Source organism: Copadichromis virginalis, linkage group LG7 (assembly GCF_057382275.1).
Source record: "Copadichromis virginalis isolate Kocher_CV1m ecotype Utaka linkage group LG7, C_Virginalis_male_GT1.1, whole genome shotgun sequence".
In the NCBI taxonomy this organism is placed as follows: Eukaryota; Metazoa; Chordata; class Actinopteri; order Cichliformes; family Cichlidae; genus Copadichromis; species Copadichromis virginalis.
Genome location: NC_140624.1, coordinates 67,640,890 through 67,666,101, shown reverse-complemented (window position 1 = coordinate 67,666,101; position 25,212 = coordinate 67,640,890). Strand labels below are relative to the sequence as shown.

At 44.4% G+C, this 25,212-nt stretch overlaps 4 protein-coding genes across 8 annotated transcripts; 2 read left to right on the top strand and 2 right to left on the bottom strand.

The window, feature by feature from the left end:
* Positions 1–1,764: 1,764 nt before the first annotated feature.
* On the bottom strand, positions 1,765–9,241 carry LOC146706701 (uncharacterized). The gene is made up of 8 exons (XM_085464918.1): positions 9,047–9,241; positions 7,134–7,255; positions 6,694–6,917; positions 6,498–6,599; positions 5,237–5,338; positions 4,390–4,503; positions 3,985–4,093; positions 1,765–3,717 (listed from the first exon to the last, which is right to left on the bottom strand). Exons 2-8 carry the CDS (start codon positions 7,237–7,239, stop codon positions 2,201–2,203), a joined length of 2,274 nt encoding a protein of 757 aa, XP_085321044.1. The 5' UTR covers positions 7,240–7,255; positions 9,047–9,241; the 3' UTR covers positions 1,765–2,200.
* Positions 8,532–10,593, top strand: pdf (peptide deformylase, mitochondrial). The gene is made up of 3 exons (XM_085464919.1): positions 8,532–8,639; positions 9,416–10,026; positions 10,127–10,593. Exons 1-3 carry the CDS (start codon positions 8,635–8,637, stop codon positions 10,282–10,284), a joined length of 774 nt encoding a protein of 257 aa, XP_085321045.1. The 5' UTR covers positions 8,532–8,634; the 3' UTR covers positions 10,285–10,593.
* Positions 10,594–11,907: 1,314 nt separating this feature from the next.
* Positions 11,908–16,324, bottom strand: spata2l (spermatogenesis associated 2-like). 4 transcript variants are annotated; one of them, XM_085464914.1, is made up of 4 exons: positions 16,048–16,324; positions 14,543–14,892; positions 14,167–14,460; positions 11,908–13,861 (listed from the first exon to the last, which is right to left on the bottom strand). In XM_085464914.1, the coding sequence occupies exons 2-4, from the start codon at positions 14,888–14,890 to the stop codon at positions 12,965–12,967; spliced, it is 1,539 nt and encodes a 512-aa protein (XP_085321040.1). In that variant the 5' UTR covers positions 14,891–14,892; positions 16,048–16,324; the 3' UTR covers positions 11,908–12,964. The 4 variants fall into 4 exon arrangements, with proteins under 4 accessions (XP_085321040.1, XP_085321042.1, XP_085321041.1 ...); XM_085464916.1 differs by lacking the exon at positions 16,048–16,324 and adding an exon at positions 15,575–16,009; XM_085464915.1 differs by lacking the exon at positions 16,048–16,324 and adding an exon at positions 15,580–16,009.
* A 1,000-nt stretch (positions 16,325–17,324) lies between these two features.
* On the top strand, positions 17,325–24,821 carry LOC146706698 (peroxisomal trans-2-enoyl-CoA reductase). Of its 2 annotated transcripts, XM_085464912.1 has the most exons (6): positions 17,326–17,511; positions 19,164–19,271; positions 21,213–21,352; positions 21,482–21,578; positions 22,171–22,295; positions 23,177–24,821. In XM_085464912.1, exons 1-6 carry the CDS (start codon positions 17,427–17,429, stop codon positions 23,351–23,353), a joined length of 732 nt encoding a protein of 243 aa, XP_085321038.1. In that variant the 5' UTR covers positions 17,326–17,426; the 3' UTR covers positions 23,354–24,821. The 2 variants fall into 2 exon arrangements, with proteins under 2 accessions (XP_085321039.1, XP_085321038.1); XM_085464913.1 differs by lacking the exon at positions 19,164–19,271 and having other exon boundaries at positions 17,325–17,511.
* Positions 24,822–25,212: the final 391 nt, after the last annotated feature.

Genomic DNA, 25,212 nt, shown 5'->3' with positions numbered 1-25,212 from the left:
ATTTTACAGGTTAAAAAGCCTCTGGGGGCGGCGTTTAGCTGCACACAAACTGTGGTTAAACCACATCACAGGGTCCGAGTTCATCACGTGACGTACATCTCATCTTCCTTTGTATCCTGTCCTGCAAAGACCTGTATTCAAGCACAAACTAATAAAAAAATCACATTGCAAAAGATAGTTACTGACAATTTCTGAATGGCGTTTAATTATATTTCACAAAAATGCAAAATAAAGCAAGTCCGTGATCATTTCAGGCTTTCATCGTTAATGGTTTTTGAGATATACGAGCACAAATGTGCAAAAGGAGACGACTCAAAAACCACAGAAGAAAGTAGCAGTTCCAGGTAACACTGCACTAGCTGTTTGCTCTGTTTGCAGGACAAAGCGTTATAAAAATAGCTTTGTCCCCGTTGCTGTCACTGAATTAAATAAGAACTGTTTTTGATTCGAAATATTAAAGTATGTGTCACAGTGAGTTTTATATATTTACTAGGTATGTGTGTTTTTAAAGGGATGTCAAATGCTGTCATTTTTCTGTAAAGCAAATTTACCTTGCCTTTAGGTATAAATAAAGTTACCTTACCTTACCTTACCTTATCTTTTTATCCTGGCTCCATCATTCAAGGCCAGGATGAGTTAAGCTAGTTAACAACGTCCTCATTTTACCCCCACCATGACGCTGCGCTTATTTACTGTTCCCTCCAATAGACCTGTGTAAATACGCATCTGCAAACAGAGTGGGTGGGACAATGGTTGACCTCGGTGCTGACCCGTGACTTGTAGATGTCCTGCAGAGGAAAAGTATACACGACTACCAGTGATTGGTCCTTGGAGTACGGAGAGGAAAACCAACTAGAAGCAGTGCTGGCAGTGACGCCAGGCGATATAACCAAAAGCACTACAGCACAGCTCAGCAGTAATACTGTTAAAGCCACACGACACCACCAACCAGCAAATATTCATCTGTTTTAGTCGCTCTGTCATCATCCTGCAGTGGTTTGCACTGTTGCCTCGCAGCAACAAAATCCTGGTTTTGAACCCCACGCAGGACCTTTCTGTGTGGAGGTGACATGTTCCTCTGTGGGAGTACCCAGAGAGTCCAGAGTCATGCCGTTAGTGGGGTTAGGTTAATTGTGTGTGTGAATGTGAGTGCGATTGTCCGTCTGTGTGTGTTAGCCCTGGACAGACTGGTGTCATAGCTTAAACAAAAATACAACATAAAAATAAAGAGGTGTTAGGAACCAGATGAGAACTGGGAATACAACTGGGTTGTACGCTTCTCTGTTCTTCCTCCAAACATAAGCAGCGTCTCTGTGGCCAAAGAGCTCTAGTTTCACCTCATCTGAACAAACGGACGAGCTTCCAGTCTGCGTTATCTTCTCTTAGTCTGCAGCCTCACAGTCCCTTCCTGTGCATCAGCTCAAAGCTTCCTGAGCTTTTATACTGTGTGTAAACTGAAGATAACCCTCAGGTGTAACTTGATTTTACAGCTTTGACCATCAGAGTTAGAGCACATCGTTACACAGCAGTGCTCTGTGCTGTGGCTCAGTGAAAAGGTTTGCACTGGTGCAAATAGAAGTGATGTGTGCTTTCTATAAGAAGCTGGTTCCCCACTTGGAGAACGTTTTGAGAAAAACTTTAAATTTAATAGGGGGTTAAAAAAAAAGCGTGTCCTTGTTTTTATGTCGTGTGAAGTGAAAACAGGAAGCCAAAAGTTAGCTGTGCAAATGGAAATTATATAATCAGAAACATTTACCTCGGTCTGGACTTCCAGGTGGGGTAAAAGTCCTGAAACGTTGGACCTGCCGACGGAGCCAAACAAAACACATTACGAAAACACAACGATCCCCTCTGTGTTGTTTATTCTCAATTATATAATCAGAGACCTGTTATGATAAACCCGAACACTCGATACACACCTGCTACAATAAAGCTGCACCATACAAACGTTTACAAGAAGCTTTTCTTTCCTTTCAGTTGAACGTGTTTGAGTGCTACCTTCTTCACATTTTAATAAGGAGACAAATCTATTTAAAACAATTCTATGTTCTGTGTTTTGCACATCTACATTCAGTTAGCGTAGAGGAACCGTGTTGGCTCACAAGAACAGACAGATCATTAGAGAGCACTGATGGCTGTATCTTCACGCGGCATCTAAAAATACTCTAAAAACTCGAGTACTCGAGTAGGAGAAATTAGTTCAACTGCTGTCACCGTGACTGAGCACTCTCGCATTTTCATACTCTAACAGAAGTCTTTTCTTTTTGATGTGAGGTCTATAATCAGGGTCACGGTCAGGTGACTCCTCTCCGTCACTGCTTGAGGAATCAGTGGAGTAAAGAGCGTTCACATCGAAGGAAGAGTCTTCCTCCTCTTGCTTCCTCCTTTCCTCGCCGTCGCTGCCTTGCTCCACGGGCTCTTCCGGCCCGGCTGAGGCTTTCCTTCGGGTCGATAGGTGACACTGCTCAGAGCTCAGCCTGGTAAGACTCACGTAGGGTTGTAGCAGCTTGGAGTGCAGCAGCACACCCTGACTGGGCAGCGATAGCCTCAGCTGAGCTCTGAGGCCTCGGCTGGTTTTGTCCCTGCCTGCGGCAGAGGAGGAGCGTGAGGAGCGCCGGGCGGTTCCTGATCGAGGTCTGCTGTTCTTTTGTGGCTGACGATGGCGAAGAGAGCTCCGAGGGACGACTTTTTTAGATGACTTGGAAGATGGTGTGATTTGATTGGCAGCACAGGCGGAGAACAAACTCTCTGACTGAGCACCTTTCTGAGGAGGTCCAGAGACACTGATGTCACTGGCTGTGGCTGGAACACCCATCTGAGAGGTACTTGGGTCCTGAACAAGCTGCTGGGGGGTTTGAGCAAATGCCTCCAAATCCTCCTCGTGTCTGTTGGTACTGCAGACCCGTCTGAGCTTTCTCTGTTCAGTCGGGGTTTGACACCAGGCAGAGCGAGATGAACTGTTTTTGTCTTTTACGTTTCCTGAGGTGTGATGGTGTGGAGAACTTAGCATCTCCGAACTGGAAGAAGCTGCCAGAAGAAGCTGCTTTGGTGATGCTTGCTGGTGTTTACAGCTCGTCCCGAAGGAGCCGATGTTCACCAGTTGGACCACCGGTGACAGCAGAGCAGGCAGCGGAGAGCCCCGAGCAGACGAGGCCTGAGGCAGAATTTGTGCTTGTGAGGTGTCGCCTGAGGATCCGAGTGACCCGGAGCTGCGCCTGTATTTGGGTTTTGCTGTTCTGGATGCTTGGACTGCTGCCCGAGGAGGGCTGGGGGTCTGCGAAGGTGGCTGATCGGACGGACAGGGGATGAGGTCAGATGGTGTGAGGTCCTGCGATGAAGAAGTAGAAGACGACGACGGGAAGAGCAGGGGAGATGAGGAAACGTTCGGCTGAAGGAGAAGCTCCTCCGAGCATCCCCGCAGGATGCTCTTCACCCATCGCTGGTGTTTGGAGCAGAACTGAGGGGTGGGGGCCGCCTCCTGAACACTTGTGCTGCTTCCCTGACTGCCCTCTTCCTCCGCTCTCTTGTTCACCTCATCTTCCTCCTCTGGTTGCTGATGTCCTCTAACGTCTGAGCTCCTGTCCGAAAAACTGAAGCCGTCTTCGGACACGTCGCGAGGAGCCTCCTCTGGATGAACATCTGGATTAGTTTGGCTTAAAGCCGACTTAAAGAGTTGAGGCGACCGAGATATCGACGACTGACGACAGGAAGCAGCATCTAAAGAAAGAAAACAGCGACACGCTTGATACTGATAACAGTGGATATTCATAATTTCACACAAAGATCTAATCCTGCTTGTGTCCTAACAGTAAAAATATACAGTTTAAAAGGAGAAAATTACATAAATAAAAAGAAACAGCAGAAATGGTAAAAGCCACGACTCAAAGCTAAAGAAATCTACCCTAAAATAAAATAAAATATAAAGTTATTATCTTTTTATGATGTAAACTTGAGGTGAACTTTTCGTGTTGAGCTGTTTCTTACCGCAGTGCAGCAGCTTCTTCAGGGTCGCAGCTATGGTGGTGGAGTCAGAGCTTATCACCTCTAAAAGTAGCTTCTCCTCTTCAGTCACAGGGCTCTGTTTCTTCAGGATCTAGTGAAGCACAAATGTTCAGTTATCACAGCGAGACATTCTCACTGCTGGCATTTCTGCTCGTCTTCATTTCCCTCATCAACAATCTTAAAGGAAACTTGTGGAGTTTTTGACCACATGAGGTCGCTGTAGAGCCAACGGGACAGTTTATCTACATTCAAACTCTCATTTTTACAAACGCATCTTTAAACCCTGCACACACACACACACACACACACACACACACACACACACACACACACACACACACACACACACACACACACACACACACACACACACACACACACACACACCTTATCAATGTAGGTATCTCCTTGTAACACAGCATCCAGCTCATGGAGATAATGCAGCAGCCTGTCCTCGACTTTCTGGGCATACCGTTCCCCATACTGCTCGTCCATGTCATTCTGCAAGACAGACAAAAGGCATCATCCCATGAAATTCAGCATAATAAGTGCAAAAGTCTTGAGCCACACTCCGTTTCTACGTCCAGATGGGCAGAATGAACTTTTTGGGATTTCTTTACCTGGATGACTGAGCATGCAATCATGAAAGACGTGTTTGGGAATCACTTTGTTGGTGCAAAAATATGATTTTATGTCTGTCAAACTGCTTGAATGATTCAAGCTAAGTGTAAAAAAAAAAACATTCCTCTGGAAGTGGTGCGAGGACTGAGAACGAGCAGCCAATGTCCAAAGTTCTAGCACATTACTGTTCCTCCACGCTTGATCACTTTTTCAGGTTGGCAGCCCTACGACTCTGCAGCTCACGGAAAGATTTTGTACATCGTAGCTCTGCAGCGCACCCTGCTGGCCACAGTTAGGACCGCTTCATTTTTGGCCCAGCTGGGATGAGTTTTTCTCTACTAAGAAATCTAGTTGTACAAATACATGCAGGGTTGCCTTTATGATAATTCCAAACATTCGAGGTTTGATCAAACCCGACTGATTATTGTGAACAGCACTGTGTCTCAAAGCATAACTTTGGGGAAACTGCAATGCCTTTATCCAACAAATCCCAAACTGTATGATTTAGAAATGTGCTGAATGTGCATGAATCACGTAGGCCATGAATATATTGGGACTGAAATGTATATAGAATATTCTGGATCTGTCTCATAATCACTTACAGGAGATTTACCTTAATGTAATGTTCAAGTTTGTCTTTGTCCATAGCAAGTGTTTGCGCCAGAGTCCTAAAGTCCAGGTGGTTCTTCCTCATGAGGAACATTTCTCGTTGGCTCTGTGCAAAAAACACCAGAACACATAGAATCACCTGTTGATATAAGTAAAGTTTTTCATGCAGGCAACTGTAACTGTTCCCAAAAGCCAATTCCAGGTATGCTATCACATTTTTCAATATGCAACAACACAAAATGTTATGAACGATTTACTTTATTCACAGAATAAAAGTGCCTCGCTCGAGGCTTCAGAAAGAGGACTGAAGCACCACCAGTGTGCCATCTGTGAGGAGGCAAAAACTAACAAATAGTTCGATTCAGTTTTATTTATATAGCGCCAAATCGCAACAGCAGTCGCCTCACAACACTTTATGTTGTCAGGACAACATACAGAGAAAGCTCCATCAGTCAAACAACCCAGTATGAGCACTTGGCGACAGTGGGAAGGAAAACTCCTCCAGCAGAGCCAGCCTCACAGACTGAGGGAGGGGCGGTCATCTGAGCAACCGGTTGGGGGGTGAGTGGAGGGAGGCAGGAAAACCCCCCCACAAACTATGGAAGACATCCAGAGCTTGATGCTTCCTGTCTGGTGTCTGAACTTTTCCTTTACCTTTCTTGAATATTTATTATAAAAATGTATCATTTATATTCTTAATCCTGCTGTAACACAATCATTTTCTATGTGGGATCAAAAAGTATCCATCCATCTATCTTTCTTCTTGATGTCTAAGGGGTTCATTTAAAGGAAACAATCGATGCAACATGTATGAGACATTTATGAGAGCTCAATCAGCCACAATAATAAAATCATTGACAGGTGAGGTGAACAACAGCCATCACTGTGTTCCAGTGCTGAGTTCTGCTGGGAAACCTCGGTCTCGACATGTTTTACCACCCAACCAAACACCGCGGCGGACAAAACACACTCCAACGGACAACAACACTGCTCAAAGGTAGCAGCCTCCCTCAGCAGGACAAGACAGCAGCAGCACACACAAGCTCATGAACATAACAAAGCCTCCGACTGGACATGCCAGGACAAGTCCGATCCTGTAACCCACTCAGACCCAACAGGACACCCCCGGAGGCTTTGTGCCCCAGTGGTTCGGAGCTGTTCGGTGAGTTATGCATAATATAAGGCAGGTACTTTTAACTCAGTTTTGGTCTCCACCAGTTCAACAGTGGCTTCCAGTTAGTTCCGGTGCAGGGCAGGTCACTTACACACTGGTCTTGGTACTCGGGGAGTTTGCTCGGGAAGAACTGGCCAATTTTTGACACGGTGTCAACCATTCCCCGGCCCTCTTTGAGCATCCACATAATGACCTGGAAGGAACCACCAGGAGGTGAACGTTCACGAAGAAACAACCCCATTTGACATTCCTGTACATGCTTACTGGACCACTACTTATTTCCCTACCATGGTCTTGAGGCCAAACATGATCTTCATGTGTTTGATGGCAGGAATCAGTCTGGGTAGAAGTCGGTACGTGGTTTCCAGAAACCCTATCACCCTCTCAAAGTGCTCCAGGTCCCTGCTCTTTATGATGGAATAGACCTGAGCAGAGACGACGCGCAGCCTCCACGAGTCTTCCAGACTCAGAGGTTGGGAGTCCACATCTGGCCAGCTGGACAGGTCCAAAACTGTGAGCACACAAAATGAAGCCAGCATGTCACAAGCAAACGCAAAGGCATGAATACTTTTGTTTCTAAGACTTTCTTTATCTCTGCTGTTTGAGATTAGCTTTGCAAGTTTCATGTATATGTTTCTTCTACATCAGTATAAAAAACACTCAGACAAAGGAGTTCAATAAAGTTTTTGTTGTGTTAAAACTTTTTATTAAAATCCCCAGAACCAACCTTGTTGTATATCCATCATCTTGTGAGTCCAGACATGCTCTATGATCCACACAGGCAGCTTAGAGAAGCTCTGCATGCGTCCAGCCCGCAGCTCCCCTCCGTCCATGGCTCAGCTCCGCGGGCTGTGTGGAGGGAGACGGAGGAGAGCATCAGCCCGCTGCACCTCCTTAAACCCCCGAACCACCACAGCTGGACATGTACCGGCAAGTTGAGGATGTCACGCATCTGAACATCCCCGGCTTTTTTTTTTTTTAAAAAATGTTGCAAATAACTTCCTTTGCATGCCTTTATTTAGCATTTCAAAATAAAAGCTTAGGAAGCAAGAAACCCCGTCTCTCTCTGTAACACCAAGTGTGTCAAATTTGCTTCATGTTTGAGTTTTTCAGACTTCGTCATCGGTGTTATTTTTTCCCTCCTCGAAAAACTAATAGATTGCACAAAGATTCAGCAAACATGATACCAGGTAACCTTTTAAAACCTGAACCATAAAATAACAGCCAGAAATCTTTCGTTTTTTGATAATGGAGTGTTTGTTGAACCTTTAGACTAATATATCTAAAAATATATCACATTTTAATCTGCATATATGTGTTTTAATTTGTATCACATTTGCTACATTAGCCGTATGTTTGCAATTTAGGAATTAAAAATGTGTCATGCAATTTATATCATTTTTTGAGGGTAAAAAAAGTCACGCTGATGATGTAGAAGTCTCAAAAACTCACAAAAACACATGTATCAAATACGATATGCTTGGCTTTAAAGGGTTAAAACTCAACTACAAGTTTTTTAAATTGTGAGGAGATTCAATTCAACTCGATTCTAAAATAAAAAAGTATAATTATTATTTGTCAACTATTTAATGGTTCAGGCTTTAAAGGCCTAACAGACATTTACCAGTTTGAGATGAATCTGCTGTAAAGTTGAACACAGTACAATATGAAATAAAAAGGAGAAATAAATGTTAAAGCAGTATATGGATATATAGAGATATAAACTGATGAATATTATGGTGTTCCCATCTTTCTTCAATAAGTTTATACGTTATTAAATTTGAACTAACTAGTTAACTGTATAAAAATTGCTCAAAATCAGTCATCAAGATTTAATTTCCTATGATAATTAATATCTATGCAGCCAATAAATGTGTCTATTGATTCTATTTGTTTGTTTTTATTACAAAACATGTTTACGTGATGCAATCATCTGATCCGAGCCACGGTCTGAGTAACTCACTCACACATGCACTGTATACTTAGATCAAGTCCTTTGCACTACTTTTGAGCACTTTGTTCTCCCATGTGTGCCTTTTCTATTGGCCATAATTGGCCCATATTTCGTTGTACATGCACAATGACAAAAAAGGGCTGCACATGGACTTTTATTGTGAAAGCGTGGTTGACCAGGAAGAACTTTACCGGAGCCGTGAATGTCTCTGCCCTGACTTCACCCTCCAAACTATGCGGTCTTGTCTAATCCACAGCGGAGCTCAGACGGTTCTATGAGGTAACGGGAAGCTGCAAGGCTTCGTTTTTGTTGCGCTCAGTCAGTGCTGACAGTTATCTGACTTTTTATTTTTATTCATTGTTACATCAACATGCTAACGACCTAGCTTCAACAGCTCACGGTCGCTCTTGAACTGGCGCGCATGTTTCGTTGCACCTGGACAAACCGCTAGGTGGTGTCTGACTTAACGCTAAACAGGTGTTTCTCTAATTGATGTGTGCTGAGGGTAATAAAGAGCGTGATGTAAGAAATCACGCGGCGATATAAACAAGTTCAAGGGTGGCTGGTAATGCTAGCAGCAGTTTGTAGCTCTTGGGTATAAGCTTATATTTCAATGACAGAGCTAACCATCGAGCTCTCTGCATCAAACGGCGATGCTTGAAAATATAGAAAGCCATAAGACTTACCGGACGTGTTAGTTGTAGTCATTAAAATTAAAAGGGTGTCCACTAAACACTTAAAAATATTTTTTAAAAATTCCAAGTTGCGGCCCTCTCGTGTTAGCCGGTGTCCGCCATCTTTGTTTTGGTTCGGAAACACAGGTGCGACTTGGGAAATTGAGTTTTGCTGTATGGTTTGAAGATGGTGGCACTAGCAAAAACAGGCATGGGGATGCTAGAGATGCGGTGGCAGATGTGATGATCTGTGGTGACCTCTTAAAAGAAGAATGAGCAGTATTTTAAACCTTCTTACTGATGGAAGTCAACAAAGTGTCAAAAGATGTCTTTGCTTTCTCTGACCGACCTAAATGGCCTCCTTTTGTCTCTTTGTCTCAGTCCCACCATGAACACGTCCTCAGTGTCTCTGCTCCAGCTCTCCTGGACCGGGCTCAGACTGTATGCATCTAAAGGCCATCGCTCCGGAGCCCTGAGCCTGATGGCAGCAGCTTCCACCCGTCTTCCACACACCTCACCCTGTAGACGCTCCTTATCCAGCAACGTCAAAGTGCGCTCCTACCTGCAGTACGTCAAACGCAAGATCATATCCCCCCCCAGTCCTCCGTACAGCCATGTGTGTCAGGTAGGAGACCCGGTGCTGCGTTCACATGCGGCTGCTGTGGACCCTTCAGCTGTAACAGGACCTGAGATCCAGCGTGTCATTAAAACTATGGTGGCAGTAATGAGGAAGCTTGAGTGCGTGGGACTGAGTGCGCCTCAAATTGGCGTGCCACTCCGGATCCTGGCTCTGGAATATCCCCAAAAAATGTTTGAAGAGAGCGCGCCTGCCACGAGGGAGGTCCGCGGTCTCTCCGTCCAGCCCCTAAGGATCTTTGTGAACCCACAGCTGAGGGTGCTGGATGGTCGGACGGTGCTGTTTCAGGAGGCCTGTGAGAGCATCTCGGGCTTCTCTGCCACGGTTCCCCGCTACCTGTCTGTGGAAGTGTCTGGTACGCATCCTTAAAGCTCAACAGTGACACATCTCATTTAAGAGTGTCCACATTTGTAAGGTGTGCCTTTGTCTCGGGCTTCTGTCTTCTCACCCTGCAGGTCTCAATGAAAATGGCGAAGCTGTAACGTGGCAGGCTAGTGGCTGGTCGGCCCGGATCGTCCAGCACGAGATGGACCACCTGGACGGCGTCCTCTACGTCGACCGCATGGACACAAAGACCTTCATTAATATCAACTGGCAGGCACACAACGAATAGAGTGAACACCTGCTCAGGGCAGACTGGCTAACTGGCGATGCACATGTGAACGTGTCTTCTGGTTTCTGTGGACCACAGATCTGTACTTTGACAATAAATGCTGAAAGGATGCAGAATGGATCTTTAAATGTTGTTGCCTTCCATCATAGTGAAGAAAGGATACGATTGGGCAGGACTCAGTTAAAAGGCTCCAACAGCTGGAACACCAAAACACTGATGTGGGCTAAAATATTGCTACCTTATAAAGCGTGGAAACTGCTTTTCAACACATAAGCAATTATTTGTGTCATTAAAATGTTAATTATAGAAGTTATGAAAGCTGGTTTTTTGTCTACAGGATACCTGAGGGCTGTGGTACGAAGCAAGATGAATGATTTAGCCAGCTTCGTCAAGCTTAAAGAGTTTTCTGTGTCACAAACTTCTAAACCACCGTGGTAATGATGAACACATAACCTGAATTTCAGTTTAAAATGAACTGAATTTGAATTAAAATGTGCAAAAATCACCAACTTTCAACAGTTTAGCATTTTACTGTTATATTTTTATTTTCTGACAACATCCCTGTTTGGAGTAGGGCAGCGGTCTCCAACCTTTTTTGCGCCACGGACCGGTTTATGCCCGACAATATTTTCACGGACCGGCCTTTAAGGTGTTGCGGATAAATACAAGAAATAAAACTAGTACCGGTACCGAAAAAAAGATTCATAACACACGTGAAAAGACCCAGGAAAACAGAGCTAACGATGACAAAATAACGCTGAAAACCGATAAAAACCCTGAAAACTATACATTTCACACCTGAGCCTCAACTCTCGCGGCCCGGTACCAAACGACTCACGTACCGGTACCGGTCCGAGGCCCGGGGGTTGGGGACCGCTGGAGTAGGGGACACTCACAAGGATCATTATGTGGAGGGAGGAGTCACATGACCCCACAAACTGCCCCTTATTATGTGAGCACGCATCAAACCCGAAACAAAAAGGCTAGCTTAGCAAAGTGGCTAACCATTGTGTTTTTCCTTCATATCTCAAACTGAGGTTTCAGGTTTTGTTGAGCCAGCTAAGGCAAAGAAAGCCTGACTGTGTTCAACTTCATTCTCAGGCATTTAAAAATTTAAAAGTAAATGTGGGTAAATGCCAGAAGTTCCTCTAATGGCCACTGGGGGCCGGTTCCAAAAACGAGTCGATCCATGATGTCATCTGCTGTTAAAGCAGCGGCACCAATGTGACAGCACTGTAACATCATGACATCAACACCACTGGACAATCCTGGCTGCTGTAGATGAGTTAGCAAAATATAATATCAGAAAAAATGATCCTAAAAAACATTACAACTATATCTATAGTTTATTTAAGTGTGCTGTGAAGACATTTGGGAGTGCCTGAGCACCTGAAAAAGGACGAAGCAGCACCAAGCTCTGGCTACTGTGATCTTTGTCCAAATATGAACATTTTTGGTTCCAAAAAACCCCAATAACAAATAGATATAATATCACTTTGAACCACGAGATGATGCAAAGTCCAATCTGCCCTCAGTCATCATGAGATATTCTAACATTAGTAACTATGTGCTAACGCAGCATCTGTCACAGTACAACAGCAGGAATGGTTATAAAAAAAAAAAAAACAGACTCTGATTAGTTACAAGACGTCTTTAAAGACAGCAACACAAATTCATTTCAAACAGAAGTAAACATAACGCTCAGTGAATTACTGCAGGAAAAGTTTCTGGTAGAAGGCTGACCGGGTGGTTACAAAAGGTTTTTACAGAACGAAGTGTTATCCTTTTATTTTTGCACCGTGTATGAATATCACACAGACGCATGACCGCCGCCGAGGTCGGCGCTGCCGTGCCATGCAGCTACATTTCTGGGAAGGGTGCATGTCAGGCTACATTGCAGCATTAGCAGAGTACAATGCAGTTTGACAAATCATTTGGTGTAAACAAATGTTTGTCCTAAACGTGGAAAGACTCCCTTAAAGTGTTCCTGAGATGTTGCATTAAGGCGACAGTGGAAAAGCTAGGAAAACAAAGCTTCCAGCTGCCACCGACATTTCAGAAAATGTGCTTTAGACAACAGTGAAGTCACCTTAAAGGCAAAAAACAAGCAGATTTCAGCACTCGGCCAAATGATTACTCGAGAAAATAATTTCATAGTTACAACAAACGTTAGTTTCAGCTGTTTTTACCTTTCACAGCAAATTACAACAAAAGAAAAAAAAAAAAAAAAAAAAGAGGAAAGCCACATAACCTGCCAAAAAGTAATATTTGAAAACTTCTCTAATACAGAAAAATGAAGGTTCTTAGTGTTAGTTATGAAGCAATTTTAAATGCTGTGACTGATTTTATATTAAATCATACCCACCACACCACGGTGATCACGCCAATTCATCCCATGTTACACACGTTTACCACACATACACTTTAATGGCACATTGACCCTTTTACTGCAGTCTGCTGCAGGACACAAACATAAAACACTTGCTTTTGCGTCATGAGTTACCGCAAAGCGACCTGCGAGCGCAAAACCACACCACACAGAGGCTGTTACATGCAAATATCAAATAAATGGCACAATGGCAGAACTTCAAGGCAGCGTTTTCAGTTCCAGTACGCAGATTTAAGTCACTGTAACTTTTGCTAAATGCATCTCGTAAGTGCAAAGCTTTTCAGACCTTTATCACACAGATGTTGACTGGTCAAATGTTTGGCCGCAGCTGCATGCAAGCGGATTTCTAAACCAACAGCCACTACAATATTCGTTTCCACAGTATCTGCACAGGACCAGAGGCTTTCTGGAGCACCACTTTTTACAGGAGGAGCACTTTCCCAGCTGTGTGCTGTGATGGATTGACAGGCAGCATTTCGCCATGTTGCAGGATTTCAAGTGGAAGACTCTGCACTTGTGGCACAGGATCTGAGGGTCTGGATTGTTGAGATCGCAGCATTCGTGGTAGGCGATGGCAGGAGGGAGTGCAATTATTGATGCGGGGTCTTCACTCAGAGGTAAGGAGCTCACTGCTGCACTGCTGCCAGTGAGAGTGGGTGATCTGAGGCCTCCACTCTGCATTTTCTTCACTTGTTTCACGTTGTGGAGATTCTTTCTGCAAATCTTAAGGACTGCACAGGTCTCATCGTGCAGGGTTTTGCATTCAGAGCAGTAAGAACAAGAATCTGAGTTCTGGACGCACCTGCAGAGGTTGTGGTCGCCATCCTCGCTCTTCAGAGCCTCGATTGGATCTACCTGCAGACTTTGAGGCTCAGAGTTTGTTTCACCCAGCCTCGTAGCACCAGGGGAACGCCAGCTTGGCCTCTTGCTGTCCGCGGAGTTTCTGCCGGTGAGCGGCTCTCGCGGTGGGAATGATGCTGTTGTTCCGTTGCTGTGTGTTTTGACAGTGGTGGGTGATACGTTGTCCGCTGTCGTCCAGATGAATGAGCAGGGACTCTCTTCCTTGTTGACAACCATCTGCGGGTCCCCTTCATTAACCGGATCGGTGTACAGATCCACGTCTCCATCGGGCTGCTCCATTAGGGCCTCGCCAACCTCCAGCATCTTCTTGGTGTTCTCCACAGCAACCTGTAGGGAGGTATAAGTAATAAAGTCAATTAAGGCATTTCATATCCTACTGTTGCATTTATTAGCAGGAAGAAAGAAATCATACAATTGACACTTTTCTTTGCTAAACATTTTGCCTCACAGTACACCCTCCTGGACCAAACATAGTACGACAAAGCAAGATTAGTGGGTTAGTGAGGAACGTTTTCTAAGATTTTAAAGGGTGGAAGTTAAAAACAGCTTGCTTGAGGCAGACAATGAAGCGATTGGCTGCACCAAGGCTGAAAGAAAACAAAACAAAAGATCTCAGCATCAGCGTCACATACCTGCAGGCCGTTTCCTCGCTGCCTCTCCATCACTGCGCTCAGCTCCCACTGGGTGTCACCGCAGTGCTTCCCCAGCGCTGTTGTAAGAAAGTGGCACTCGCAGCGGGCCAGGAAGAAGGCGCAAGACAAACAAAGGAGGGTATCCGAAGAGGTGGAGTTCACTCTGTGTGTCTGGAGATGGAGCTGCTCAGATGATGACGCGCTGAGCTCGTAGCCCAACAGGTTGAACAGGTTCTCGATCTGAGCCGTCGACAGCACCGGGGTGATGTAGTGCGTGAACGTGCCGGAGTACATCTGGGACACAAAATGTGAAACTTTAAAATCACATTTGATTATTTTAACTGAACACATGAACTTTTTTCTCCTTCTGGCCCACCTGGATTACAGTGTACTCCTTCCTCCAGGGACCCAGGTACAGGTTCAAGGCTGCTTGCTCCAGCACCTCAAAGGCTTTGGCCAGGCCTTGCAGGCCTCCTCTGGTTCCAACTTGTCTGCTCCATCCTGCTGCTGTGACTGCCTTGAGCGACTCCTCCATCACCCTCAGTGGATCCACACCCAGGCAGTGGATCTCCTGAGCATTTCCCTCCTTCATAAGTCCCTCCACCTTTCTCCACAGCTCCTCATCTCTGCACGGCAGGCTCGAGCCCTGTTCCACGATTTGGCGCTCCAAACTGCGATCGTAGGCGCCCGTGAGATCTACGTCTCTCTTCCGGGAGAAGCTCATCTCTTTCATCCATTTATAAGAGAGAGAGACAAAAATAAACCAAGATGATCCTAATAACTGAGTCACACCTTTTTTTTTCTTATTGCTGTGCATCAACCTAACAGTGCCCACTGGCAACGGATGTCACTGAGGGAGTGTCCTATGAATTGAATTCCACCTCATTTCACTCCAATGGGATTGACTATATTTCTCTGTTCTGTTAGTAACTATTCAATAAAGAGTTACAGTGTGACTAAAGTTAAACAAACACACACACACACACACACACACACACACACACACAGGTGTTTTCCAGGATCCTGCTATGTCTGCAGCACATGCTGACGTAACTGTGGCCCCTGGAAATATAAAACATTTCGACCTTTAGCCTCATTAAATAGCACACTCTGTATCAGCTGCGACTCGCTTTGAGCACATGTTAATAACGAAAGTGAAACTTTGCCATAAGTGAAAATAAGTTGACTCACTTTGTTTTTTTTACATCTACCAAACTTTAACGTGTTTTCAGGGAACATCTGGGAACTTCAAGCTCATCAACGAGAAAAACGAGAACCTTTTTTTTTAACAGCCCCACTTAGCATTAGCTTAGCCGCGTCTACTACGTTAGTTACCCAAGAGAACTTACGGGTCGGACAGTGAACGCACCCCCCGCCCGCACATTGTAAACCGGCTTGTTTTCCTTACTTTACCCAGTTTGCGGTGAAGTGGCGCAGGGAAGCTTGGTACCGAGCTGTTCTTCAGTTCGGCCGATATATAATCCGTCGACGAAAGCGAAATCAACTTTTATCAACCTTCCAGTGTGATGTCAGGCTCAGTCTGTGTGGGAAAATACCCAGGAAGTGCGAGGAAGCGGCTGAACCTCCCCAAGGAAGATGTACATTTTTCATATTAAGAAGACATCTATGTCGTTTTGAAAACACGCCGAATTACACGTACGCTCCCGATAAACTTGTAAACGTAACGATTTAAGTTTTAAAATGTGTGTTTTTAAGCCAAAGCGCGAGGCAATAGAAAACCGGTATAATTTGTAGGAAAACTCGGACTGAGAGAACATGAAGGTATGTTCGTAGGTATGCGAAGCTAACGTAACGCAGCGGGCTACAGGTGGGCGAGTCTGGCTTTGTTCGATATAAAACGTGTCTGACACACAGACTCACCTGTTCCTGGCACGTAATCAGCTGTTTTGGCGAGTCCGGCCACACGACAATCTGCTCGATTATCTGGGTAACGTAAACATTGTCACGTGGCACGGGATTTCCAGTTTATACAGGGTGTGTTTGGCAGTTGTTCCTGGATGTGCCGTTAGGTGGGTGGAAACAATGGAACAATTGCTTTAAATTAAAAGAAAAGTGATGTAAAAACGGGCTGAAATACAGAAAAGGTGGAAACAGGAAGAAGCTGCAAAGTGTGCTACCGAATAAATCGATTAAATCAACAGTTTTCTTGCGTGTAGTTTCAGCCACTAGATGGCAGCATTTCACCTGCTGCGGCAGCCTCACCTCTGCATGAACCACTGACACGGCACACGCAGACACACAAACACACGTCTTCCTGTCTTTGTGAGGACGTTTACTGACATGATCACAGGTGAGCAGCTAGTTTAAACTCTTTAGCAGAGTTTTTCTGGTGCGATGGGAACATATCCATACATTATACAAATAAACTGTAAAAGTATTTGTTCTGTGGTTGTTTTTAGGGCGGATTTAATGTGTTTCTGTTTATATCTAGTTCTGAGCAATAGATTTGTGAGAAAAGTATAAATGTATTGCACTAACGAAATATAATTCCTAATAATATACCACAAGTTCATTACCCAAAGTGACAAGAGGTCACAGAATGTCCCAATCAAGGCTGTAAATTCTCTGTCAAAATCTTGTAACACTTTCGGGGTTTTGTTTGTTTTGAGCCCATTTGATGCAGAGTTCAGATTAACATAGACTGTATATAACAGATGGATGTAACCATAATCTCTGGTTTACAGAAACCTTTTAGTGAAGCCTTGAGATGAATGTTTTTGCTGCTCCCATCTTAGTTTGCCACAATCTGACATCACACACGGGGCAGACCTGACTGCACACTCATAAAGCGGTGTACTTATGAATGAACAGCCAGGCCCATAATGGAGCACATGCTGCTTTACCACCTTTCTAGATCATTGTGTGCAATATTATGTTGAACTCAGTAGTAACTTAAACTGGTCATCGAGCCAATAAACTGACTGCCTGAATTAATGGTCACAGATCTGAATTTATCCTCACCCCTGAAAGGTGCCCTCACGCTCAGTACATGTTCCCACTTCCCACATTTAAATCTCTCCACCGGTCCTTTCAAATTTAGCCGTGCCGGGATACACATACACACGGAGACAGAGTATGGGCGTGGCTTCAGTGACCCCGTAGACAAGGGCGGAGCCGTGATCCTTTAAAGCATCCCGGTCCGGCCAGGATGCTCTGCACAAGCCAGCAGCTTCACTTCGCATCGACAGAGTCATCCTCCACCCTCCATCCTCCAGCAGGTCTGTGCAGCTACAGTCGGCATGTCGAACTCGGACAGGGTTGTGTTAGCTCTCGGAGGAGCGGGAAAAGTGGGCTCCGGGATCGTTAAAGGACTGCTGGATAAAGGTAAGCTTCTCTGTAGCTCGAAGGACATTTGGCAGGGAAAATAAACTGAGTGAAATAGAGGAGGACAAATCTTTGGGACATCTATGCGTTTTTACGCGCAGGTGTCTTTCCCCTGGGCTTTTACGCGTGAGGAACTCCATCATTATAAACCGCACTGTAAACACTTTATGGGGATTTTTGTGCGGTATGGCCACTTTTAATAAATACAGTTATTACTTATTTATACTTTATACTTATTATTGTTTTATTGTGTCTGAATTGTTAGACAATTAAATAATGACTCGCCATAAGTCATCCGCCCGCGTGCGTAAAACACTGTATTGGGCTTTCTATGCCACGCTCTACACCGACAGGTCCGCTTATCACATTTTTATGAGGGTAAAAATAAATTTGAGCGCGCAATGTGACAACTGATCGACCAAAAATCCCCTTCCACTCTCATAAAACTAAACTGCAACACAAATGATCTATAGTTGATAATAAAATGTTGGATTAATAATCATAGACGTGTCAAAAACAACAGGCTGTTCAGCCTACTGTACAGGCTCCTTTAATCTTCCTTTAATCAAGACTTAGGGGGAGTTACCAAAATGACACAATGGAGTTCTCATAATAATGCTTCATTGTCAATAAAAGCATGTCCCATCAGGAAATCTTTGGAACAGTAAAGACAGAATAAACATTCTCAGGCAGTTAAGATAAGATAAGATAAGATAAGATAGAACTTTATTAATCCCTCGGGTGGGTTCCTCTGGGAAATTCGACTTCCAAAAAAAGCACAGCAACGACCAAAGTTACAGTTACAGAACTGTTATATATATATATACACACACACACACACACACACACACACACACACACACACACACACACACACACACACATATAAATACAGAGACAAATATAAATAAAATATACAAAGGGGATAAATAGAATAAATAGGAATAAAAAATAAAAATACAAGTGAATTGCACATTTCAAGTATTGAGTCTATTGCACTGTTGACTATTTACAAAAAGTATTGCACAAGGTATTGTACAGTGAGGTGAAGAGGCACTACAGCTTAGTTGTTCCCCCCTCCTTTGTCCTCCTGTTTCCCCTCCCTCTCCCCTCCAGAGAGGAGTTAAACAGTCTGATGGTGTGTGGGTCAAAGGAGTTTTTAAGTCTGTTAGTTCTTGTCTTGGGGAGAAGCAACCTGTCACTGAACAGTTGTGTGTGTCATTGTACAGTTTGGCTTTGTCATATCTGGGATTGCTGTGTGGGTGGTTTTATCAGCACAGTCTCATAAAATCATATCGAAATTGATCTGAACTCCTATCATCATCATCTTAAACTAAATTACAGTTTATGGCGAGAGTTAAAAGAGCATAATTTCAGTTCAGCTTCATCCCTGTTTGGATTCTGTTGTGTTCTTAAAGCTGAAATCTGTTGTGGGCATTTACCGTTCTGTGCCTCCAGGAAGGAAGAAGCTGAGATGAGAGTTTATTGGTTGCATGCTCACAGCTTCTTTGTTTGAACTGAGCAGTAAGTTACTGTCGACATCCCGGTCAGATTTCACTTTCTGATGACCTTGACAGAAGCAGCACAACAACACAGGTTCACTCCATCCTACTGTCTCTGTATTAAAGGTCTCTGTGTGTTTGTGTGTCAAGGTTTTAAAGTTGCAGTGATCTCCAGGGACAGCAGCCGCCTGGAGAAACTCCGATCGTTTGTCTCTCCCAACACAAAGGATAACCTCACCACTATAGTGGGAAATGTGGGTAAGTCAGGTTACTTATCCTGCCCGTCTCTGCTCTGAGGATTGTTTGCGCTTGTCCACAGCCCTTATCGCATAATTACTGATTCCCCCCCGGCAAACACTTTAAATACAAATCCAAACTGTGCAAAAGAGAGCCTGCAAAGTATGGGAGTGGCAACATACTGCACCAGAGCTGCACTAAATCTGTAGAAACCCTCACATGTAGTGCAGCAGTGAACTTAATGTTGCAGGGAAACCGTTCTCAGGTGGATACAAGCACCATAACTGGCTCATTTACTCTTTTATCAGAAAGCCGGTTAGAGATCTGAAAATGAAGGACTGATTTTCTGTTTTGGTTGTTTTTATTTCCAAGATGGTCACCAACTCTGATGAGAAAATCTCATTTTACCATCATTCTTAGTATCAGGTTGTTTGTGTGTATGAGCTATCTTTAGAAAATACTCAAAAACCTCTTTGCGCCATTTTTTAACAGTGAGCTCAGGAATAAGGGTGTAGAGGCAGTACTTATGTTTCAGCCACATCACCTGAATGAACTCCAGGCACTCCTCATTACTAACTTTCTGTGGGGCCATAGGTGAGAGTTAGAGCTGATCATCTACTCATCAGAAGGTGGGTGGTTCAATCCTGGCTTTTCCAGTCTGCATGTTCAGCTTGGACTAAAGCCCAGATTGCCAAATTGGCACATTCCACTGTTTGCTCAGTAATGGAGGGCAGACAGCGTCTTGTGCAAGTTCACACTCCGCAAGTTAGAGTTTGGTTCATGCAGGTTAAAGCGAAGCTGCATGAACCGAATTCATCATTTAGAAGTCTGAACTTTACAGGTAAAAAAGCAAAGCTTCAGGAACATTCACCATAGTTGTTCATGTGCACTCTCTGGTAATGAGTTCTTGTTATCATCACACACTCTCAGGTCAGGTATTTCCTATGACTCCAGTGTGACCCTTCAAATTTGTGCCAAGTGGAGCTGATGTTGTAAATTCTTATTTCAGACTCGGGTCGTCCAGCTTGCAAGTAAATGTAAAAGAGTCTGCACTCGTTCACTCACACAGTCTCCAACTGCTCATAGAGCAGTAATGGTGCAAAGCCTGTGAGCTAGTTCAGGCAGGCAACCTCAGGCACACCAACACGCCTGCCTCTCCTCACGTCCAACACCAAACACACCCTCTCTGTTTGGCGGCCAATTTAAGCTGCAGAATTTTCCATCTGAGCCTCTGACATGTCAGTGCTGCCCTGCATCACCGCCTGCTGGTTCGTCCCCTCGTATTTGTACTGAATAATCAGCTTAGAGACATGACACCAAACTCTAACTAGAACATTTCAAACTGCTGTAATTGCACAGTGGTAGTGAGAGGGGGGGATTAAACCCAACCGACCTCCTGTCTCAGAAGTCTGTGGGCTTGTATTCAAGTACAAATCCTCCACCGTACAATGTGATAAAGTTCCCATTTCTTCGGTCATCATTTGTCTGCATCTTAGCGACTGTCTCAGAAATGATTTACTGACCTGATAACTGCTTGTTTGGGTTTAGCAAAAGACTGCACCTTGGGGTAACGAACATCAGCGACGTCCACCTCTGCCGTAACCTATCAAGTGTGCGTCCTGTGCAAAAAGGAACGTTAATGGTGATTTGTTATTTTCAGATTTAGTCAAATTATTGTTTTCAGCTGCTGATTTATTAGGTGGAGGTGCAAAAAAAAATCCTGTATTTTTTCCAGTATGGAAAGGGCTTACACCCCATAAACACACCAAACATTATTAAGAAAACTTCAGTGATAGTTGAGATGACATCACAGCAGCAGGTGAGGAAGGTGTTTATCTTCTACTGCGATGTTTTGTTATTCCCCAGTAGGGCTGAAGTTCTATATCGATGCCGATCTCAGTGATTCATTAGAGAAAACAAGTTTGCCTGTCCTCTCCTGAAGTCCAGCGTCTCTGTGTTCAGGCTCAGAGGAGGAAGCCGAGCAGGCGAAGCAGGCCCTGCTGAAGGAGGTGGGGAAAGTCACCGACATAGTTTCCTCTCTGGGCTTCAGCTGGTGGCAGGGAGGACCCCCACACACCCAGTCCCTGAAAGATCTACACTGGGTCAGTACACACACACTTTCCAATATACTTATTTAATTTCTTCTCCCTCACTTTAAACTCATGCAGCATGTAAACACTTGCAGGAGTCATTGGGGTGCTGTGATGTTTTCTTTCCTGTGAAATCTGCAGGTAATTGAGACGTTGCTTTTCAGCACATTTGTGTCATGGAAGGCCTTCTACCCCCTGGTGAGGGACGACTCCAACTGTACCTATACGTTCATCACAGGTGAGGCATCGCAGACAGCACCCTCCGTCGCCACGACGTCCACATTACAGAGAAACGCAGTCGTATTGCTGATGTCGCCTATGTCCTGTAGTGAAGACGTGTGTTTGCTCAGTGGGATGAGGCGGTGTGTGTGTGGCGCAGTGCTACTTTGCCTTTGTTCTGCCTCTCTCTAGTAGTACTGAGGTAGCATCTGCCAGACCTCAGGGCGACGTTGCTGAGCTCTGCTTCACCGATGCTTCTTCTCTCTCTCTGTGACTTTGCACAGAAGTGATTGGGTAGCATGGAGACTGTTTGTGGTTAGTGGTAGCTGGATGGTATTACCATCTTTGGAACGATAGCTTCAGATTCAAATTTACCAAAAGGATGAGAGAAGTTTTTAGTCTGGCTGAGCTGTTTGGTTTTCTCTCTTTATTCTCTCTGTCCACTTGGGGTCAGCAAAACAGCTGCCATGTTATTTTACTCACTGCATGTTCTCCGACTCTGACAGACTGCGTCCGTGGGTGTGCCCTGCCTCTCGTGCAGGGTCACCTGCGATAGCTGCTCGCCTTGCATTCCTGGTGTGTTTATGTAGTGTTTTGCTGCTTTGCCACAGGAGGAGCAGGAGAGAAGCTGCTGATGCCTGGTACAGGCTTCCTCACAGTGGGCGCTGCCAGCACCCTGGCTTTCTGCCATGTCCTCCGTGAGGAGTACCCCGAGGTGCCCTGCAAACTCAACCAGGTGAGATATTAATGGGATTGCACAGCAGGGCCTCAGATAAACTGCACAGAGTCGGCTAACATGACTCATGACCCTTTAGACCTGACCAAAAGAAGTCAGCTCACAGCTCAATTCACATGCCTGCCTCCACAATCATCTACGTATGTAATTCTCTCTGCTTTCTAGTGTTCACATGCACAGCCCTGAATTTCTTTGGCATTTGCTCACTCGGGGGAAATCTGTAATACTGACACCACTTTACCACCCATGCAGATTCAGTTCTTCCTCGATGCCTTTGTGAGAACCAGCTCACATTTCAACACATCCACATTACATAACCTTATTCTGTAATCTTACATGACAGAAGTTAATCAGGCATTTTATCTAAATAGTGCATGTGCATATTTCTGCCTTTGTGCAAACATGCATATTTAGTCAGGAATATGCAAAAAGCTTCGTGAACTTGGCTGATAGAAAAACAACTTTGATGAAATCAGCCCTTATTAATCAAAACTTTACCTGATCTCCTGTATAAGATCAGATCAAACTAGATGAACTGCTCGTCTCTACCTCCACGATGTCTCTGAACCTGATGCATCAGATGTTTTCGTACATCTCAGAAATCGCCTTTGGAAACTGTTGAGAAGTGGACAGGGACTTGTGAGTTGTGAGATGATTGGATGAGCCATTTCACAGCTAAAACTTGATCTTACTACCAGTGCTTCCTCACAGGACGCTGACTAATCTCCCCACAGCTTTAACTCAGAGGTTGAAACCTGTTTTATGAGGACAGGAGGAGCCAAAGCTCGAAGCACAAACCCCGACATAAGTAGACGACCTGCTCTACATCCTACAGTCATCCCTCTATTGCATTCAGCCCCTCTCCTCTTCTCTTCTGACAGGTGAAGATTAACACAGGTGTAGCCACTCCTGATCACATGGCGCCCGGCTTCCTCAATCATCTGGACCTGGGCGAGGCTGTTGCCGCCCTGATCGAAAGACGAAACACTGCCCACAACGTTTTCACCATCAACTGCCCTGCAGACTTAAAGAGCGTCCTTCTGGAGAGGAACCTTTAGACTCCAAAAAAAAGACCCCACCTTCCTCCAGCCTCACCTGGACAGGATCGCACTGCTTCTTCTCCTGCACTTTCCAGAAATAGTCTCCTTTGATTTCCTGTCATACAACTCTGAAACCTTGCTAGGCGTTGCATATTTTCCTGCCTGTTCTCACATCGTTAGCAAGTTTTCTCTCAGCATGTGCTTTTTATAGGATATGTAAGAAAACCAATGCCTTCTCCCTATTATCTGTTTCTGTGTGTTGTTACATAGTCTGTTCTGCCATCAACAGAAGACGTGACACACAGCTCCTTCTGCTAAATATTTTTGGTATAAGTAGACGTCTTAAGGCCAAATAATCAGACAGAGCAGGTAAAGAATGACTTCACATTGATAACGACTGTAGCCAAGTTAGCCAAGATCGCAACAACTGGTCCAAAATGTAAATATATCTACAGACAGAGACTGTACTGAGTGGAAGTTTTGACCACTACGAGTTTAACAGAATAATGTTTTAATAAGCTAGCTCTACAGCAGCATGCAGGTGGCTGTTACTACCAACAACGCCCCAATGTCCAAACATAGCTCTTAGGAAATCGACGCAAACAAGACAAAAATCTTCTTTGTCTTCAACGAGGTCGCCGGGCCTCAAAGAAGCACTAAATGTAACTGTGTTTCCATGGCAACACCTCCCGGTACAGTTAAAAAGCTTCAGCTGTGGATGTATCTTGACAGACTTTTATGGAAGCCCGTTTCCGCCACTAAATAAAAACAAAAAAGCTAGTATCCATAACAAGGAAATGACGTCATTCACGTAGATTACTGATTGGCAGCGCTAACTCGAAATTTCGAGTTGCTTTTCTCAAAATTTTGAGTTAATAAATCGAAATTTCGAGTTAATATGTCGAAATTTCGAGAAAATAACTCGAAATTTTGAGTTATGGATCCTTTTTTTTTTTTTTTTTTTAGTGGCGGAAACGGGCTTCCATAGACTTTAGGAGTTCTGTATGCTTGAAATTTATCATCCACGACTAAAGAGAACGTGTTGCTACATGATCCCAGTGGTGGCGTTAAAAGTTTACCATCGCTGCATCCACTTTCTCCCTCTCGCTTCTCTGAGAGCTTCAGTGTTTCCCGCTGGTGTAATCGCACTTCACTCTGTGAAGTTTCTGCATTTGTTTTAAAGGAGTGAGAGAAAGTTACATCACATCTTTTTGCCACCTCTGTAAATCATTTCAGAAGCTTTTAGATCATCGAGGAGACGCTTTGTTTGCAGCGTGCTTCAAATGAGCGAGTTCATACAACATGTCAGACTGTTGGTTTTGGAAAGCTCAGATACAGTCAGATGATCCATCCAAGTATAGCAGCTAAACTGGATGAAAATTGCAACATTTGCCTGGTTACAGATTCAGCAGCTTGAGCAATTTCAGCCTCTTTGTAGCGCAAAAATAACGTTTTACAAACACAAATAAACAAGATATAGACAATACTGCTGACCCTGTGTACTTTGTTTTCAGGTGTATCACTGCTCAGAGGCGTGGCGTTCCCTAGAAAACTTCCCTCAGCACTGGTTAGCATTGTGGCTTGTAGGATGTTCTGCTTATCCAAACTCTCCGGTTCACCCCATAGTCCAAAGACATGTACAGCAAGTTTTAGTTATTGTAAACTGCTGTAGGTGTGACCTGTGGTTGCCTCTTACTCACTGTTAGTCATTATATGGAGCTCAGGGTGTACCCACCTCCTGTCCAGCATCAGCTGGGACAGGTTAAAGCCTCCCATGAACCAAATCATCGTAGACGGAAGATAGAAGACCTGAACAGACTTCTTGGGGAATATCATGAATAGTTTCTGACACTTTCTGTTGGTTACAATTGGTATTT

Bases quoted from the DNA above. Each gene is read 5' to 3' on its own strand.
- LOC146706701 (XM_085464918.1), bottom strand. From the start codon at position 7,239: ATGGACGGAGGGGAGCTGCGGGCTGGACGCATGCAGAGCTTCTCTAAG. The intron at 5,339-6,497 runs GTAAGTGACCTG...TTTTTTGCACAG, and splicing joins CCGAGTACCAAGACCAGTGT to AGCCAACGAGAAATGTTCCT. The intron at 4,504-5,236 runs GTAAATCTCCTG...TCTGTCTTGCAG, and splicing joins AACTTGAACATTACATTAAG to AATGACATGGACGAGCAGTA.
- pdf (XM_085464919.1), top strand. The intron at 10,027-10,126 runs GTACGCATCCTT...CTCACCCTGCAG, and splicing joins CCTGTCTGTGGAAGTGTCTG to GTCTCAATGAAAATGGCGAA.
- spata2l (XM_085464914.1), bottom strand. From the start codon at position 14,890: ATGAGCTTCTCCCGGAAGAGAGACGTAGATCTCACGGGCGCCTACGAT. The intron at 14,461-14,542 runs GTGGGCCAGAAG...TTTGTGTCCCAG, and splicing joins AGGAGTACACTGTAATCCAG to ATGTACTCCGGCACGTTCAC. The intron at 13,862-14,166 runs GTATGTGACGCT...ACCTCCCTACAG, and splicing joins AGCGAGGAAACGGCCTGCAG to GTTGCTGTGGAGAACACCAA.
- LOC146706698 (XM_085464912.1), top strand. From the start codon at position 17,427: ATGTCGAACTCGGACAGGGTTGTGTTAGCTCTCGGAGGAGCGGGAAAA. The intron at 21,353-21,481 runs GTCAGTACACAC...TGAAATCTGCAG, and splicing joins CCCTGAAAGATCTACACTGG to GTAATTGAGACGTTGCTTTT. The intron at 21,579-22,170 runs GTGAGGCATCGC...GCTTTGCCACAG, and splicing joins TACCTATACGTTCATCACAG to GAGGAGCAGGAGAGAAGCTG.